The sequence below is a fragment of the Paroedura picta genome, chromosome 1 (assembly GCF_049243985.1).
Source record: "Paroedura picta isolate Pp20150507F chromosome 1, Ppicta_v3.0, whole genome shotgun sequence".
NCBI classification, from domain to species: Eukaryota; Metazoa; Chordata; class Lepidosauria; order Squamata; family Gekkonidae; genus Paroedura; species Paroedura picta.
The window spans coordinates 63,412,308-63,429,217 of NC_135369.1; the positions used below are offsets into that span (position 1 = coordinate 63,412,308).

The 16,910-nt window shown below is 44.3% G+C and overlaps 2 protein-coding genes across 2 annotated transcripts in view; one reads left to right on the forward strand and one right to left on the reverse strand.

The window, feature by feature from the left end:
• XDH (xanthine dehydrogenase) overlaps positions 1-11,354 on the forward strand; it is an 81,647-nt gene extending 70,293 nt beyond the window's left edge. Inside the window, exons 34-37 of the mRNA XM_077340945.1 lie at positions 695-760; positions 2,217-2,405; positions 5,341-5,508; positions 6,247-11,354. Coding sequence (XP_077197060.1) covers positions 695-760; positions 2,217-2,405; positions 5,341-5,508; positions 6,247-6,297 — 474 coding nt within the window. The 3' untranslated portion in view covers positions 6,298-11,354. The remainder of the gene's footprint in view (positions 1-694; positions 761-2,216; positions 2,406-5,340; positions 5,509-6,246) is intronic.
• Positions 11,355-11,541: 187 nt separating this feature from the next.
• On the reverse strand, positions 11,542-16,285 carry LOC143839121 (carbohydrate sulfotransferase 9-like). The gene is made up of 2 exons (XM_077340958.1): positions 16,034-16,285; positions 11,542-12,454 (listed from the first exon to the last, which is right to left on the reverse strand). Exons 1-2 carry the CDS (start codon positions 16,128-16,130, stop codon positions 11,646-11,648), a joined length of 906 nt encoding a protein of 301 aa, XP_077197073.1. The 5' UTR covers positions 16,131-16,285; the 3' UTR covers positions 11,542-11,645.
• Positions 16,286-16,910: the final 625 nt, after the last annotated feature.

The following is a 16,910-nucleotide window of genomic DNA, read 5'->3' on the forward strand; positions in this document are numbered from 1 at the left end:
GGCTTTCTCAGTAGACCTATCTACCGCACAAGTGCCTGGAGGCCTCTACTAGTAATCTTCATCGTTTTCTTACCAAGTATCATCTCCTGAAACATGTAAAGGACTGTGATATAAATGCAACCTGAGGGGAACAAGAGCACCACACTGTGGGCCAGATCAGGATTGGGACTTAGCAGTTTTTTAAAATCAATTTAAAATAGCGATGGCATTCTTGTGGCTGCCATGGGGGTGCCGTCACATCTGGTTTGGCCCTAACAGCGTTGTGCCAAAGCCTTCATGGAAGAGTTTTGAGGAGGGTGATTGCTGTGTTGTAGTTGGGTGGCTGATGCCAAGTGGTTTGTCTACTGCAAATTGATGAGCCGGCGTGCAGTAGTGGTTAAGAGAACCAGGCTTGATTCCCCACTCCTCCGTGTGCAAACAGCTGGGGCATGTCGGGCAAGTCACAGTTCTCAGAGCTCTTTCAGCCCCACATAGTTCACCGGGTGTCTATTGTGGGAAGAGGAAGGGAAGGCAATTGTAAGTCACTTTGAGACTCGTCTGGGTAGTGAAAAGTGAGGTATAAAAACTGACTCTTTTTGGCTGGACTGAGATTTGAACCCAATGAAAAACCTGCATGGTTGACAAAGACCCAGCTTGGGTTAATTTATAATATTAGTTCTCGCCTTATTCAGTCTTTACTTTGACCCATTTTTAGAATCTCCGTACAGACATTGTGATGGATGTGGGTACCAGCCTGAATCCTGCTATCGACATAGGGCAGGTAAGCGATAAATGGTGATGCTTTGCAGAGTGGAATTGGGCACGCATGGCTAGCAAACAGATCAGACTGGTTAATTAGCAGCAGTAGGCTTGATAAACAGCAGTGGGCTTGAAAGAGAGCTAATTTCTAATTTATCATTAACTACTTTGCTTATCAGTTTACTGACACAATGATACATTTCTTTACACCAGAAGGATATTGTTAAGGGAATTATCCTAAATTCTGTTTAAACTGAATTATCCAAGTTGCTTATTCCAGAGTGTGTTTTCTTTACTAAAAGTGGTTCTAGATGCTTTTTTTCCCTAGTGTCATTTTAATGATGTTTTATCTGATGTCTTTATTAATAGTTTATTTTGCCTCCGTTTATTTGTATTTTTGTGTTAGCTTTATTGACTTAGGAAATTTATAAGCTGTCTCTTGAGAAAGCTGCTTGTGTTGCTTACAGAATGGAAACAATAAATGAAATAATAAAAACAACAGATGTAGCCTTATCCATATTTTCATATTAAAAGAATAAAAACAATCCAGGGACTTAATAACAGACCAAAATGGTATCTCTTAGCAGCCTTGAGGCTAGAAGCAGACTGTAAAGACAGCTGGAAAATGAACCCAGTGGCTGAAAGCATGAAAAAAAAGAAGTGTTATGGCCTGGTTCTAAAAGGATAATAAAGTTGGCACCAAGCAAGTCTCAAAGGGGAGGAAATCCCACAGATCCCAGCAGTACAAAAGACATAAATTGAATCCTGCACTATCACAGATCTGCCCCATGTTCTTCCTTCCTTAGCAGCTTTGGGCTTTGTTTCTCTATTGAGATCTGCAGACTGCTTGAAGATTTGGTTGTTGGGACCTTAGAATCAAACATGCAGCTCAGTTTTGAGCTTTCTTGCATTAGCTAGTAAATTCTCTAGAATGAAGTGAGGGAGTTCACTTAAGCCTGCAAGGGCTTAGTGTAGTCATAGTTGCAAACAGTATCTACCATCAGTAGTACCCACATCAACTAGTAGTTGTTTTCACATATTTATTATCAAAAGTGTCCTAGGCCCAAACAAACATTAATAGAAAAGCCTCCAGCTATACAATTTCTTTCTTTTAGATACCAGTTATTAGCAAATAATATGCATTTCATAGCTTTCATCATATGTAAACCTGGCATAACATAACTGTGATACATGATACAGTTCAAGATACAGTTGGAAGCAGCAGTTTTTCCACAGTGCACTGGCAATATGTACAGTAAGTGTTTATAATGCCATATCCGCTTAAGATGGAGAAGACATCTATTTATTTCTTAATTTTTATGAATCACATTTCTAATGTACAGAGGGAAATTCCAAACATCTTTTAGGTTTGCAAGGTGGCCCAGAAACCAGAACTGACAGAAAGTGCCCCCAGTAATGGGAACCACCAAAACCGCAGGACAAAGCGGAATGTAACTCAACGTGGCTTGCTTTTGCAGATAGAAGGAGCATTTGTCCAAGGGCTTGGATTGTTTACTTTAGAAGAGCTACGCTATTCTCCAGAAGGCAATTTGTACACCCGAGGGCCTGGAATGTACAAAATTCCTGCATTTGGCGACATTCCGACAGAGTTCCATGTGTCTCTTCTGCGGGACTGTCCGAATAGCAAAGCCATTTATTCATCCAAGGTACATTATTATTGAGAGATACAGCAAAGCTGCTATTTATTTCCACTGCTGTACTCTATTTAGAATTGCTACGTTCTTTTTTTTGGGGGGGGGGGTTGGAATTCCCCACTTCCAGTGATCATTGTCTGCCACTGCTCAGCTGTAGAAGAAAAATATGTGAGGAAATGAAGGGGGTCATGCAGCATCCTGATGTACTGATGTCACTTTCCATGTGTTCAGGAGTGATGTGAGCACATTGCTGGGGACATTCTAGCATCTGGGCAAAACTCTATGGCTTAACTAGTAGGACCTCAACCCCCCATCCCCCAACCCAGGTTGGTCTCCTACCAGTTGCCAGTTTTGTGTTGGCAACTCTGTCTCCTCTGGGATGAGTATTTACTACCTGGAAAAGTTTTATGGACTCTGTTCAGCTGGGAAAATACACAATACATTGTCCTAAAAGCTGCAGCTTTGCTGTAAGGTGTTCTCACCATTGTGAATTTATTCATTTTACTGATGTTTCTGGCTGTCAAATTTTTATAACATTATAAATATTCCCTCCTTGCAAGGGTAGTTACTCTCTCTAATGCAGTAAACGAGGATAATAAAGGTACTGCAGGCTTCTTTAAATAAACTCCATTTGGAGAATTAGATATTCAGCTTGATCCCTTCTGCTTCATTCATCTGCATTTTATCTGTTGTACATTAACTCAGTATCATTTATTAAGCCATGCTGTTGCAGTACTTTTAGATAGAGCTGTGACTGTAAACCATCGAGCTGGAAGCTCTGCTTGGTGGGAGATAATCCTCAGCCGTGTGACAGCTTCACTGTGCAGTGTGACAGTGCACTAAGAAGGGTGTCACTATTTAGGCCTGCAAACTAGCTTTCTAGATGAGGAAACTGGAAATATCTTCCTGAGGCCTTAACTAAACAATCCATGTGTAAGGTGACCAGATTTTTAAAAAGATAAAGAGGGACACCTGGAAGCGGGACACCTGGAAGGGGGCCAGCCTGGCCCGAAGGTCACGTGGGCAGAGGCGGCAACCTGGGCCCTCCCTCCCTCCGACCGTCACTTCTTGCAAGGATCCATCTGGTGCACGCGCCTCCCGAGCGCACAGCTCTCATCCTATCGCGCTCACAGGAAAAGCAGGACTTTATGCCGAACTCCCACCCCCCGGCAAGAGCCCTTTCCCCTTGGCTCCTTCCCCTTGCCGTGGGCCCGCTCCCTAGCCAAGTTTCTTGGTGCAGGCAGGCAGGCAGGCCGGCTGCCAAAAGCGAAAGCGCCAGCCCCTTCCTTTGTCTCCTGCAAGCCCGTCGGTTTTCCACCTGGGCCAGGCTGGCTGCTCTGCCACCGCTGCTGCCACTGCCATGGACCTCACCTCAAGTTGTGGCAGTGCTGGCGAAGGCAAAGGCAGGGCATCCGGGGCCGGGCAGAGCTGTGCTGAGCCGCGGCGAGTTTATCCGCTGGTCGCTAGCTGTGGCTAGCGGGACTTTTGAAGACCCGGGCAGGACACGGGACAATGTCCTCAAAGGCATGAGTGTCCCATGGAAGTCAGGACAGATGGGCAGCTTATCCATGTGACATGACCCCTGGCCTTGCTCAACTGCTGCAAGGTTGCAGTGTGGAAAAGAAAGCTTCACCCTTCTCTCCCTGTACCATTTTCATATGGTAAAATCACTGCATGGGCTCTCCTTGCCTTGCTTTGGAGACCATGTGCTGCATATGTAGAGCCCACACAAGCGGGACAACCTCCCCAATGGTTGTTGCAGCTAAGTAAATGGTGCAGGAAAGAAGACGGAAGCCCCTTCTCTCACTGCACCATGCTCAAGCTGGATCCAGCCAAGCAGTACTTAATGATATGAACTGGGATACCCCCCACCCCCCACCCCCAATTCATAGCACATCAATCATGTTACTAAAGCCTGAGTTGTTCAGCAATTTTTGTGCCTATTTAGGTTATGGAACCAATTTTGTTTTGAACCCAAATTGCACTTTATTGTTTGATAAAACATGCATGTGTTCCAAGAAGAACACTCGGTATGATTCATCCTTTGTCCAAACATGTAAGAGAGAAGCCCCATAATTCTCAGTGTAGCCCTTTCCCCCCTTTCCCTGTTGGTCTTCAGCTGGGCGCAAATATATGACAACAGACACAAACCATGACTGCTATTGGAAGCCTATGTACAGCTTTGCAGAAGAGTGGGCTTGCTGTGTCATCTACATATAGAAGGATTTCCGAAGGCTGGATGCATTGCCAAATGCTCATGATGAACTAGCATCTGGGAGCCTTTTGGGGAGGGCCTTCCTGTGAACATAGGGCTGTGACATATCTTTTTTGAGTAAGCCAATCTAGTCCTTACTCTTAAAGGTAAAGGTAAAAGTATCCCCTGTGCAAGCACCGAGTCATGTCTGACCCTTGGGGTGACGCCCTCCAGCGTTTTCATGGCAGACTCAATACGGGGTGGTTTGCCAGTGCCTTCCCCAGTCATTACCGTTTACCCCCCAGCAAGCTGGGTACTCATTTTACCGACCTCGGAAGGATGGAAGGCTGAGTCAACCTTGAGCCGGCTGATGGGATTGAACTCCCAACCTCATGGGCAAAGCTTTCAGGCGGCTGCCTTACCACTCTGCGCCACAAGAGGCTCTAAGCTGTAAGTCCTTACTCTTACAGTGCTCTAGATAGTTTTCTTCACATTTGTTGCTTCTGAAAATGTGTGTGAGTGGTGAAGTCACAAAGTGTTTACAGGCAGTTTAAATTGTGCAAAGGAGGTTTAAAAAAAATCTCCTAAAGTTGTGTCCTGGCCAAACTGATACTAGTAGTGAAACTGTGAATCTATGAAGATCATTTCCAAGTCCTGAATTTATTGTAAGTCAAGGACAATCCATTCCACAAAAGTTTCCCTGTTGAATATGCTGTGATGGATGCAGTCTTTAATTTTCTTTACTCTCTGTAGGCTGTGGGAGAGCCTCCCCTGTTCCTGTCAGCCTCTGTGTTTTATGCTATTAAAGATGCAATATTCTCTGCGAGGGCAGAATCAGGTCTCAACCAACCCTTCAGACTTGACAGCCCAGCCACCCCAGAGAGAATACGCAATGTGTGTGTTGATATCTTCACCAAACTGGTATGTTGTTTTCATGTTTTTATGTGCATTGCAGCTTGGTTTTAATTATTTTAATTACATTTTGAGTTTTATGGTTTTTAAGACATGTTTTTATTACTTATCTATTAACTATCCTTGTGGACCCGATAAAGGGTAAATGTTGCTCACTTCTTTTTTTAGTATTTTTGTCTTCTGTGGCACAGTTCTGTACCAGCAAGGTTCAGGAGAACAAGGGTTCAACCTAGAAGCAGTTTCTAATGGTTTTCCCTGCTTAGCCATAACCACACTCCTGAGTCTACAGTGTCTGGGATGCAGGGTGGTAGCTTTCCCAGATCAGCATGTGGGACTGCCAGACATTTGCTGATTCCTCCCAAACCTGATTGGTTTCCTACTCTCTTTAAGTAGCAGGAAGCAGGATTCTAGTGCAGAGATCCTCTAATATCCTTGTCTTTGAACTCCTGGAGCGGTCATTTGCTTTCTCAGGACAACTATACGACCCAAAAATTGGGAAGATGACTTTGGAACCTGAATCAGGGACTGCTATGGCAGCTGCCTGTGAGGGGAAAATGCACTGGATTTCCACTCATTGATTTCCCCATTGTCTTTGGCCAGAAGGAATATAAGGAGATCAAAAGGCAGTTGTGCCATGTGACAGGCAACCACAATCTGTCACATTTTGAACAGGTATAGGAATTTCAGACAAAGAGAGCTGTTTGTTGCCTTCATATTAAAATCATTTAATTTTTTCCCCCTGTCCAGTGTCCCTCTGCTGAGCCAGGCACCTTTAAGCCATGGTCTGTGAGAGTATGATTGAAGAAACGGTCTCCACTCATGAAGCTGGTTTTACCTCAGGGGACCGAAAGATACAACGCTCATGTCTGAAGACTGAACTGCGTTCTTGTGACTGCCCCAATGATTCATGACATTTTAAAAATCTGGCTGTTAAATATTCAGTTGCCTAAGAAAAGGGTTATCACTGATGGATTATTGCTGGGATGTAAATTTAATGAAGAGAAAAAATGATGGCTTTGCTGTCTGTGAAATTGAAACTCCTTATAAGATTAATTTAAGCTTGTGGCGGAGCTCATAGAAATGCTTATAACCTGTTTGTGAATCTGTTCATTTTAAAATATGAGCCTTAAATTCAAAGAAAGGACAATTTTGGCAGGCTTCGGTTCAACCCATCTTTCTTTTTCTGCTTTCCCCTTAATCTTTGGAATGGATGGCTGAAGGCAACAATGCACTAGGACGATGCTGAATTTCCCATGGATATAAAAAGATTTCATTGCGTCTAATAGACAAACTCCCAGCTTCTCTTTCCAAATTCTTTTCCTGTTTGTTGAGCGTATCAGATACATTAAAACAAAATGCAGATTTGTGCAGTGGCACAATGAGAGTTGTCTTCATACCCTGCATTTGAGTTCATAACTTGGAAGCAAGATACATTGATTCCATAGAAGCTTCCCCACAGCTAACAGGACGATCTTAAGCAAAGTTAAATCCATTGAAATCAATGGGCTCAGAAGGTCATAACTATGCCTGGGAATGTACTGTGAGTGCATGTACAACTGTAACCTGATTCCGTAATGGAAGATGCCATCATTTAGTACTGATATGGTCTGGAAAGCCAGGGTTCTTTTCATCCTGTGGAATGCCCCCTCCCCCGTGGATTTGCTTATCATAGGCTGGAATGGGTGGCTTCCAAGAGCATTCTTAATTTGTTAGGATGAGTGGAGTGCCTCAGGGATCTGTTCTGGGCGCTGTATTCAACATATCCGTTCCTCTTAAATAAAACAGTAAGGCCACTGTAGGCCGTACCTGTCCGGGATCGGGGCCAACGCTGATTGGCCCCTCACCTGAACTGACAGGTGTTCTAGCCCGCACGACCTGCGCCACCACCACTCCCAAAGATGGGACACCAAGGAGGAGAACCAAGGCCTGCCATCCATGATACTCAGTGGCCGTAAACCGCCTGCCTCCCCCAAGACCCGCCCCGGAGCCTCCAGACTGCGATGCCACGTGCCTCCCTAACCGCCCCCCCCCCACAACGGAGAGCCGCCACAACATCCTGGAGCCCTGAGCCATGCCATGCCCCCCCAAACCACGACTGCCAGCAACGGCCCCGAGCCAAAACCACTGAGGTACCTCCCCGCGGGGGGGGGGGCGTGCGCCCTCCTGCAGCTTGCTGAGGCGGCAAGCCCACTCCACAGGGCCTCCACACTATAAGAATCTGCCTCCAAAGCTGCAGGGAGGGGCCTGGGGAATGTTCCTGACCCCATGGGACGCTACACGGCCCCTGCGCAGTGGTCCTGAGCCATGGGGAGGCCCCACCACCACCACTCCCCCGACATCCCTGCCCTCCCTGGGATGCTGACTCCCCATGCCTAAACTGTGCTGTTGGGCAGGGGGGGCTGGCATGGGGAGCCCTGCCAGGAGCCCTGCTAGTGCCCGCTGTATTTTCATTACAGCAGGCTTAAATTCTAGTTTATAAATGATTTGGATAAAGGAATTGAGGGGGTACTTATTAAATCTGTAGATTACACTAAACTGGGAAGGGTAGCAAACACACCAGAAGAGAGAATCAGAATACAAGATGAAGAAGAAGAGATGGTTCTTATATGCCGCTTTTCTCTACCCGAAGGAGTCTCAAAGAGGCTTACAGTTGCCTTCCCTTTCCTCTCCCCACAACAGACACCCTGTGAGGTGGGTGAGGCTGAGAGAGCCCTGATATCACTGCTCGGTCAGAACAGTTTTATCAGTGCCGTGGCGAGCCCAAGGTCACCCAACTGGGTGCATGTGGGGAAGTGCAGAATCGAACCCAGCATGCCAGATCAGAAGTCCACACTCCTAACCACTACACCAAACTGGCTTAAGATGATCTTGACAGGCTAGAAAACTGGGCTAAAATGAATAAAATGAATTTCAACAGTGATAAATATAAATTTCTTTATTTAGATAGGAAAAATCATATGCATCACTAAAGGATGGGCGAGACTTGTCTGGCAGTAGTACATGTCAAAAGGATCTAGACCAGATATGGAACATGAGTCAGCAGTGTGACTCAGTAGCTAAAAAGACAACCAGGATTTAGAACTATTTTAATTTATAGATTATTTTAAAGGAAGTGTAGTGTTCAAATTACATGAGGTAATGTTACCACTTTACTTCTCTCTGGTAAGACCTCACTTGGAGTAATGAGTTCAGTTTTGGGAACAACTGAAGATAGATGTAGAGAAAGTGGAACATGTCCAGAGCAGGACTACAAAAATGGTGAAGGGTTTGGAGACCAAGTTGTATGAGGAAAGGTTGAGGGAGCTTGGTCTGTTTAGCCTGGAGAGAAGATAACAATCTTCAGATACTTGAAGAGCTGTCATGGAGCAGAGTTGTTTTTTGTTGCCCCAGAAGGTCGGACCAGAATCAATGGGTTGAAATTAATTCAAAAGAATTTTCAGCTAAACATCTGGAAGAAGTTCCTAACAGAGCAGTTCTTCAGTGCAACAGGCATCCTCAGGAGGTAGTGGGTTTTCCTTCTTTGGAAGTTTTTAAGCAGAGGCTAGATAGTCATTTGACAAAAATGCTGATTTTATGAACTTGGGCAGATTGTGAGTGGGTGGGCAGGAAGGGCCAGTATTTGCTCTTGTGGCCCTTCCTTGGATACTCAGGGAATTCCTAATCACCACTGTGGGATGGTAGGTGAATTTCCTCTAGACCAGGCTGAATTCTGGAGATTTTTGGTATGGGGGGGGATCATTTGGGCATGAAATTGTGGTCACTGTAGGTAGGCAGGTAGTTGTGAGTTTCTGCATTGTGCAGAGGGCTAGACAACATGACTCTGGAGGTTCCTCTCAACTCTATGATTCTAAAATTCGAAGGAATTTGTCCGATTCCATAATTTGTAGTACAAAGAGGTTGAATAAAACACTCAATTGTTTGTCAAAAATACTCCAAACAAGAACCCAAGTTAGTTTGCATTTTTTTTCTGTGATGGGATGTTTGTACTGGAAGTAAAGACTTCCAGAGTCCTTACTTTAGCAGATTCATCCAGAGGATGTTAAAGTGCAAAGTGGAACAGCATGGTATATGAATGTTTTCATGAATTGCCATTCAGTTGCACTTACAAAGGGATAGCTTGAATTTCTGTGGTGGGGAAATCAGGGGAGTCCTGACTAATCATGAAAAGTATCCGTTTCACAAGAGGTGCGGTTTCATAGATATTACCAGATATGTCTGAATGCAATCTAGCTGACCCTACCACTCCTTTTACCTGTTAAAACAGAAACAGTACAACCTATACTCTGATCTCCCAAGCAGAGTTACATCCTTCTAGATCCATTGTGCAGTGTAATGCCTACTAGGGGTATGCAAAACAGCCCACAAATGGTATTTGCGGGTTCAGATATATTGAACCAGAAAAATATCAGTATTTACCAATATTCCCAAATCTCCATACTGCTTTGGTATTTGGATTCAGTAAATATCTAGTTATGCTGAATTTTTTTTGACTCTGTTATAACTTATGTGAACCATTATAGTCAGTGCTATAATGGAGAATCATTTGGGGGTATCCAGGGCACTGGGGGGATCTCGGCCACTTTAAATCCTTTCTTCACTTTCAGCTGCGAAGTCATGGCTTGGAGTTAACCCAGAGTCTGATGAGATATTTTTCAGCTTGGATGCCTAGAACACACAACCCTAACGCTTACAGCAGTGGCTAGGATCTGAGAATTGCAGGTTTGAATGTGACAGCATCTTGTTGGGTCAACTTGGCCTAGTCACCTGCCCTCAGCCTAACCTAGCTCACAGGGTTGTTACGAGAATAAAACAGAGAAGAGAATGATGGGGAGAAAAGTGGGGTATAAATGAATAAAAGGGAGGGTTTAGGATTGGACTGTGTGTTGATGAAATGTAACTTCATAATCTCTCATGCCTTGAAAGCAAGGAGCCAGTAGTTCAATTGATGATATTGATTTGCATCATGCCTTTTGATCACATTCTATAATTGTTGACACTTTGTATATAGGAAACTAGTGACTGTTTCCTCTTGACAGTAGCGTGACCATAATGTATGGAAGCTTCAGAGCCTTGATTACAAGTAATGGTGCTTGCGCAATAGAAGAACTAACTCGTAAAAGGAAGTATGGATATGAGTTAAGCACACTCCAAACAGGTTTCCTATAATTTGGTTGTATATTGGGATCCTCCTAGGTGCCTGTGATATTCCTGTGATTAGGAACACTGAATGATATTGTTGTACTTTAATAATAAGGTAACATCAGTTGATTGCTGTGACTACCAAGATGGCAACTCATTAGTAACATTTTAATAGTTCACATTTTTGGGGTTCAGTTGGAGCAAAGACAGTGGATTGGTCTAATCTCTTAAATGATTATTACAATGTTCTTTGCTGTGGTCTGTATGGAATTTGTGATTTATATATAGAAAGACTAAATTAAAATACAGCTCAATCCCAGTGTTATACTGTAAGGTTAGAAACATACAACTATCGTTTCCTACTGAATGGCATTTACCGTTCTAGATCAATCCATGGCTCTTCTGCTATAATTGGAGAATTCAAAAGGTAACTTTTGGCAATACTTCTTGTATAATGTTTTTCTTTAAAGCCCTTAATGTTATACTAAACAAAGGCACAAAAATAGTATGATATCCTGAAAAAGGATGATAGAGACATATTGTTGTTAACCCTGTATGACATGATTCCAGGAAGTATTTTGCTCATTTTCAAGTGTATACTTTGCAAATTATTTTTATTGAGATTTACTATTAGTTAATATCTTTATGACCTGAATGTATAAGAAATTCTTCTTGAAAATTGACAATCTTGAAATATAAATGTGCTTTTAAAAACATTTTGGAAGTTTGTTTATTAAAAACCATCTTGTATTATAGCTTGTGGGACTGCTTTTGAAAAGAAACGTCCCCCTTTCCCAGTGCTATGGTCCTGATCCAATTCAGGCAATTCCTGCTGCTAAATGATTTTTTAAAAGGTCCAAGGACTCATCTAGTCTGACCCTGTCTTAAGTAGAACCTGCGGAGAGCCTACCATTTGCACAGCAATAGTAAACCTGACCTAGAGCAGCTCAATTCTGCAACATTCTCTTATAGCAAAGAAATGATCCATCCACCAAGTCACAAAGGCCCTAAGTGCTCCCTGCAAGGCAAGTAGGGTCCCAGAGCAAGCTGTTAGGAAAGTGGAATGCAGCGAAGTCAAAGCGGAAGAAGTGGCACAGATGTTTCTTCTGTGCCCGGGAGAGTGTGCTGAACATCTGTTCTTCTAGCCAGTCGTAGGTCCAATGGATTTTAAAGTCTATGAACTTAGGAAGCTGGTGGTCCCCTAGAAGCCCAGCCCGTTGCATCAGATGGGGCACTTCACTGCTAAGGAAGCCAAACATGATAATATAATCATAGTGGACGAGGCATGGCTGGCACAGGCTGACCAGTGGTTTCCACTCAATGCTGGCATTACTGGATCCTCGGTGTAAGATGTGTTGGACAAACTCCTTGAAGGTTAGGCTACCTGCCAGTCCATGCATGTAAGCAGAGATGAGTCTCTGGAAAGGTTCCCTGATGAAGATCACTTTTGTGTAAGATTTCAGCAGAGTCTCCATTGATGTCAGGTTGTACTGGCTCAGCATCCTTGGTGTGCCAAAGTGTTGGTGAATGGGAACTGGCAGCTGCAGGGTAATGTTTTCTTTCTCCTCCAGTGTCTCCAACTGATGCTCCCAGCCTTCCACCCCAGTGGCTGGGACTTTGCAGTACAGTAACTGAAGTTTATTGTTCACCAGGATTGAAGACACCACCTGGGAAGCTTTCTGCTCGTTACAGGGAAGCTCAGTCATTTTAGCAGTTTGACCACAAAAGGATCTCAGTGTCTTTTTCCTGAGCTGCTGAATATGTAGGAGAGTATCAAATGTCACTGGCAAATCCTCTGCCTCTACGCTTATGTCACCTGCATAACATGAGATGAGGAGGGGAGTTGATCTGGTAAACAGAGTTTGCAAAAGATGCTGGGATCAAGTTCTTTTCTCTAGCCTATCTGGAAGCATTGCTGGGGAACTAACCCAAGTGGCTTATTTATTTACTTATCATATGGCATGTGTGGACTGTAGCCAGGAGGTCCTAGGACTTTGTGGCAGCCAGGCAATAGACATTCAGGGCCTTTTCGCACAGGGATCTTTGTTGCAAATTGTTTGCTTTTCTGGGCTAGACAGGTCAAGGCTCCTGGATAATCAGTGGAAGAAACATTGAGATGGATTTCTGCGGGGTGTGCTTTTTGCCGCAGCTGCCACCACAACAGTACCCTATCACTTCCCTCCCTCCCTCCCCGGCTCACTGGTGCCTCCCGAGTGCAGCGGCAGAGACGCTGCACCCCCCTCCCTCCCTCACCTCTCTCCCTCCCGCCCTCCTTGGCTCACCATCGCCTCCCGAGCGCGGCAGCGGGACATTCCGTCAATGGTCTGGCCAAAAAGTACAGATCGTCCCACTGTTTTCATGACATATGGTCACTATGCCTATGGAGACCCCAAATGGTTTACAACATTCTTCATTTTATCTTCACAACAACCTTCTGAGGCAAATCAGGGCGAACGTGTGACAAGCACACCGTCACCCAGAAAACTTCCATGGCAGAGTGAGGGTTTAAACCTGTATCTCCCAGACTCTAGTCTAGCTTTCTAACACCACACTAACTCTAAATATGCTCTAGACAGGTTAGAGCAGATTTAGCTATTTATGCTTTATTTGAAAAACTCATATCCTTCCTTTCCATAGCATTCAAGGAAAATTAACCTAGGCACTGTTGGTAGAGTTTAAATATGCAAAGGAGGAACAGATCACCAGCTGCTTAAAAAAATCAAATGGTTTTATAAAGAAGTGCGATGCCTGTGTCAAGAGGAGAGGAGTCTAACTGACTAACTGTTGTTGAAGTAGTGAGGGAGGAAGTGTGCTCAAAGGAGCAGGGCCTCTCCAATTAAGCCAATCAGGACATAGGAGAAAATTGTTTGGAAAACATCAGGAAGTATGTATAATATGTGGGTTTGTAGGAAAGAACGCCAGGCTACTGGACAAACAAGCAGCCCTTTATTGATCTCAGCAGTGAGTACATGTTGAAGGAAGCAACAAGAAGACTGGAACCCCCTGAGAAAACCCCAACTTATATACATTTTGTACACAAAAGGATCTTTTGTGGCTGCATGCGGAGGAGTGGGTAAGAAGAAATGATCTTCCAACCTAGCTGGTGGCAGCAGGAGGGGCGAAAGATCAATATTGGCATGAAAAGAAATCTCAGCATTTAAACGTTGGAAGAGAAGCAGTCAGACTCTTATTGAGGTGCTGAAGCACATGGGGTGGAAGATCTCTTCTTCTCTGCAGATCTATGTGGACAGGCAGATCTGCAACCCTGCAGCTATACCTTTCTTTTGCTTTACATATTTGCAAATAAAGAGAATATGACAAAAACACCAGATATGCTGCCTTCCAAAGGGGAATCAACACCAGCAAGCACTAGCCCTTGGAACTTCTCACCACTGGAAGATGTAGGGTGCACAAAGTAGGACGCTGAGGCTCACCTAAATTTGGGGCCATTTCGCACGGCTTCAAAGTAGCAGAATGGTTGCTATTTGGAAACGCTACTAATTTGCCATAACCCACGACGTCGTAGACAATCTGCAACAATCCTGAAACCAATCAGCAAAAAGCGCTTCGTTGTGGCGCTTTCAGGGGAATCCAGAAAAGTGGATTCACCCTCCGGATAGCGATACACTCCTGCAACCAATCTGCAACAGTAGCGCTAAAGACCTGTGCGTTACCATTGTTGCTGGTTCTTCAAAGTCCCTCCCCCTGGCTCTCTCCTCCAAACTTCCAGCGAAGCGATCGCCATTTTTTTTTCTCCGAGCGAGTGGGGATAAACGCACCGGCGAGCCTCTTTCTGTTTAGAGGCTTCCCTGGCTTCAGTCCTTCACCTTTAGTCACTAAGCACAAACCACTGAAAAGCCCGTTTGCTGAAATAAAGTCCCTTTATTTTTTACAAATAAATTCAGCCGAAAATCGGGCCCGTGAGAGGGGGGGGGGGATTTTTTTTTTATCACTCGAGGCAGCGTGCAAACGATCATACAATCAAACGACAGCTCACATTAGGCAGCTGGATGGGTCTCTCCGTAGCAACGAATCTACCTAGATTCATTGCTATGGGTCGTTTTTTTTTTTTAAAAACCTTTCTTAAAGGGAAAGGGGCTGTTTGGGAGCATGCTAACGGCTGCCCATTGGCTGCTTGACGGCCAGGGGCGGGACGAGCTTGGCAATAGCGCTTCCTTTCTAGCGATTTCTGCCGAGACCGGAAGCCTGTGGGAAATGCTAAAAAACGCAACTGATTCCACTACAAAGGCAGGTATGCATAACGACGAATTCCACTATTTTAAATGGCGATTTTTCATTCCGCAAACAATTTGCAACAAAGATCCCTGTGCGAAAAGGCCCTTGATTTTCCAATTTGGATTCCAGTATGGATCTCAGGTAAGTCAGTAGTTGTTACAGACATTACCTTTCCTGTGTTGTATAAAAGGATTTTTCTGTGAGGCAACTGACCTCTCATTCACCATGAAGGCCCCTGTAAGTATCTACCAATAGAAACTACTATTGTTCCACTGAAAACTGAAGCAGGTTTGGGGGAGAAGGGATTTAGTAAATATAGGATTCAAAGAAGGGAATGATCTTTTCATTACAGAAAAAAGGAGTCATTTTGAGGAGAGAACAAGAGAGAATGGTGCTTGTCCTCTTCTCTTTTCATCTTTGAATGTGTAGAGATAAACATTTTAAAATCCCAGCCTCCGTTCAATTGCTACAAACAGAAATTACTTAGTCAGTATTTTTCCTTTTGTGATCACATTTTTTTTCATGTGCTAAAAAAAAGGGAGGGGAAGTGAAGGATGCCTTTCTCTGGAAATTAAACAGGCTTGAGTATCAGAATAAATCTGGGTATGAGACCAAGGGTGGTCTTGTTGGGTTCTGGGCAAGTTTCCTTACTAGGAGGACGAAATCGGTGATTATCTCCTGACTGCTAAGGGGCAGCATGAAAGTTGGTTAGAAAAGTTGATTTGAAATGTCTTTCATTTGAGGAGAAGAGTAGAACTTGGTGTGTGTGTGTTTATGTGTGAGAAAATAAACACTGGTAGTAAGATAGGGCTCACATATAAGCTAGTGAGGAATAGAACTGTGAATACTCCTCACAGAAGCTTCCACAGCTTTGGGGCTACTACGGCACCATTGCGAAGACGATAAAAGTTTGCAGTTGACAAAATTTGCCCTTCTAATAGTGCAAACCTAAACAGTGATGCATTGTTCTAAGCCCACTAACATCAGTTGATTTAGAAAAGTGTAACTCTGTTTAGGGTTGCATGGTTAATTGCTGTTAACGTCCCAACCCCTCTGATGGCCCTTTTTAGAAGATACTAATCTGATGATAATCTGAGAACTCATCTACTACATTAGAATTGCTTTGCAGACCATTCCATTGTGAATGAAAAAACACTACCTTGGCTCTGAGGTGAGCGACTGCAGAGAAGATGGCTGCACCACAGCAAGGAAACGAAAACGAGGGAAGCCAAGAAGAGACGAGAGAAGAAACGCATTGTCTGGCCTGCTGGACTACCAAAGCGGCTGCTGCTAGGGACAGCAGGCAAAGTAGATACCTAACGAAATGCCAGCAACAGGCCCCTGGGTGTTTACTCTGGGAAGAAACTGCAGTCAGGGTAAGGCTAAAGTCCTGTTTGTACACAGGCTTTGTTTCCTGATACATCTGTCACCAACAGACAATGATACTGAGTTGACCAATGAAGTTCAGCTCACAGCTTTGTTTTCTGCATGAGGGTGCATGACATTAAAATGTGTGGGAGTGTGTGTGTTATATCTGCCATTGTGACTATAGATTTTCTTTCCCAGGGGTCTATCCTATTTAATATTATTTAACTCATTTACTGCTCCATGGGTACAGGCCATCAACAGGAAGCTAGGATTTTATGGTCTATCCCAACAATTTCTGCTCTCTTTGGGTTTTGACCATGCCAAAGAATTGGTAAAGCAAAGAATACAGGAGGTGGAAAGACAGCATGATTTGAATAGAATCAATAATCCATTGTATGACACCTCTCTTCTAAATCTTTTATGTCCTATCTTTAACCGCACCTCGTGGAGTGGATTAAATAATTCGGTAAGGCCCCCCAAGGTGGGCCCTGTCCGTGATGAGGAAGGGTGCCGATAGGCCCCTTCCCCCGGATTAACAATCGGAGGGCCTAATCGGCAGGTGCAAAGGGCCCTCCGATTGTCAGTCCGGTGACAAGGGACCAATTGCGAACCGCTCACTCCCCCACTGCATCCCTCAGCTGCCGCGCAATGTTGGCCAGAGGCCCACT

Excerpts from the sequence above, each read along its gene's own strand:
- LOC143839121 (XM_077340958.1), bottom strand. The coding sequence starts at position 16,130 with ATGCGTTTCTTCTCTCGTCTCTTCTTGGCTTCCCTCGTTTTCGTTTCC. Across the intron at positions 12,455-16,033 it reads TCGCTCACCTCAGAGCCAAG|GTGACATAAGCGTAGAGGCA; the intron begins GTAGTGTTTTTT and ends CATGTTATGCAG.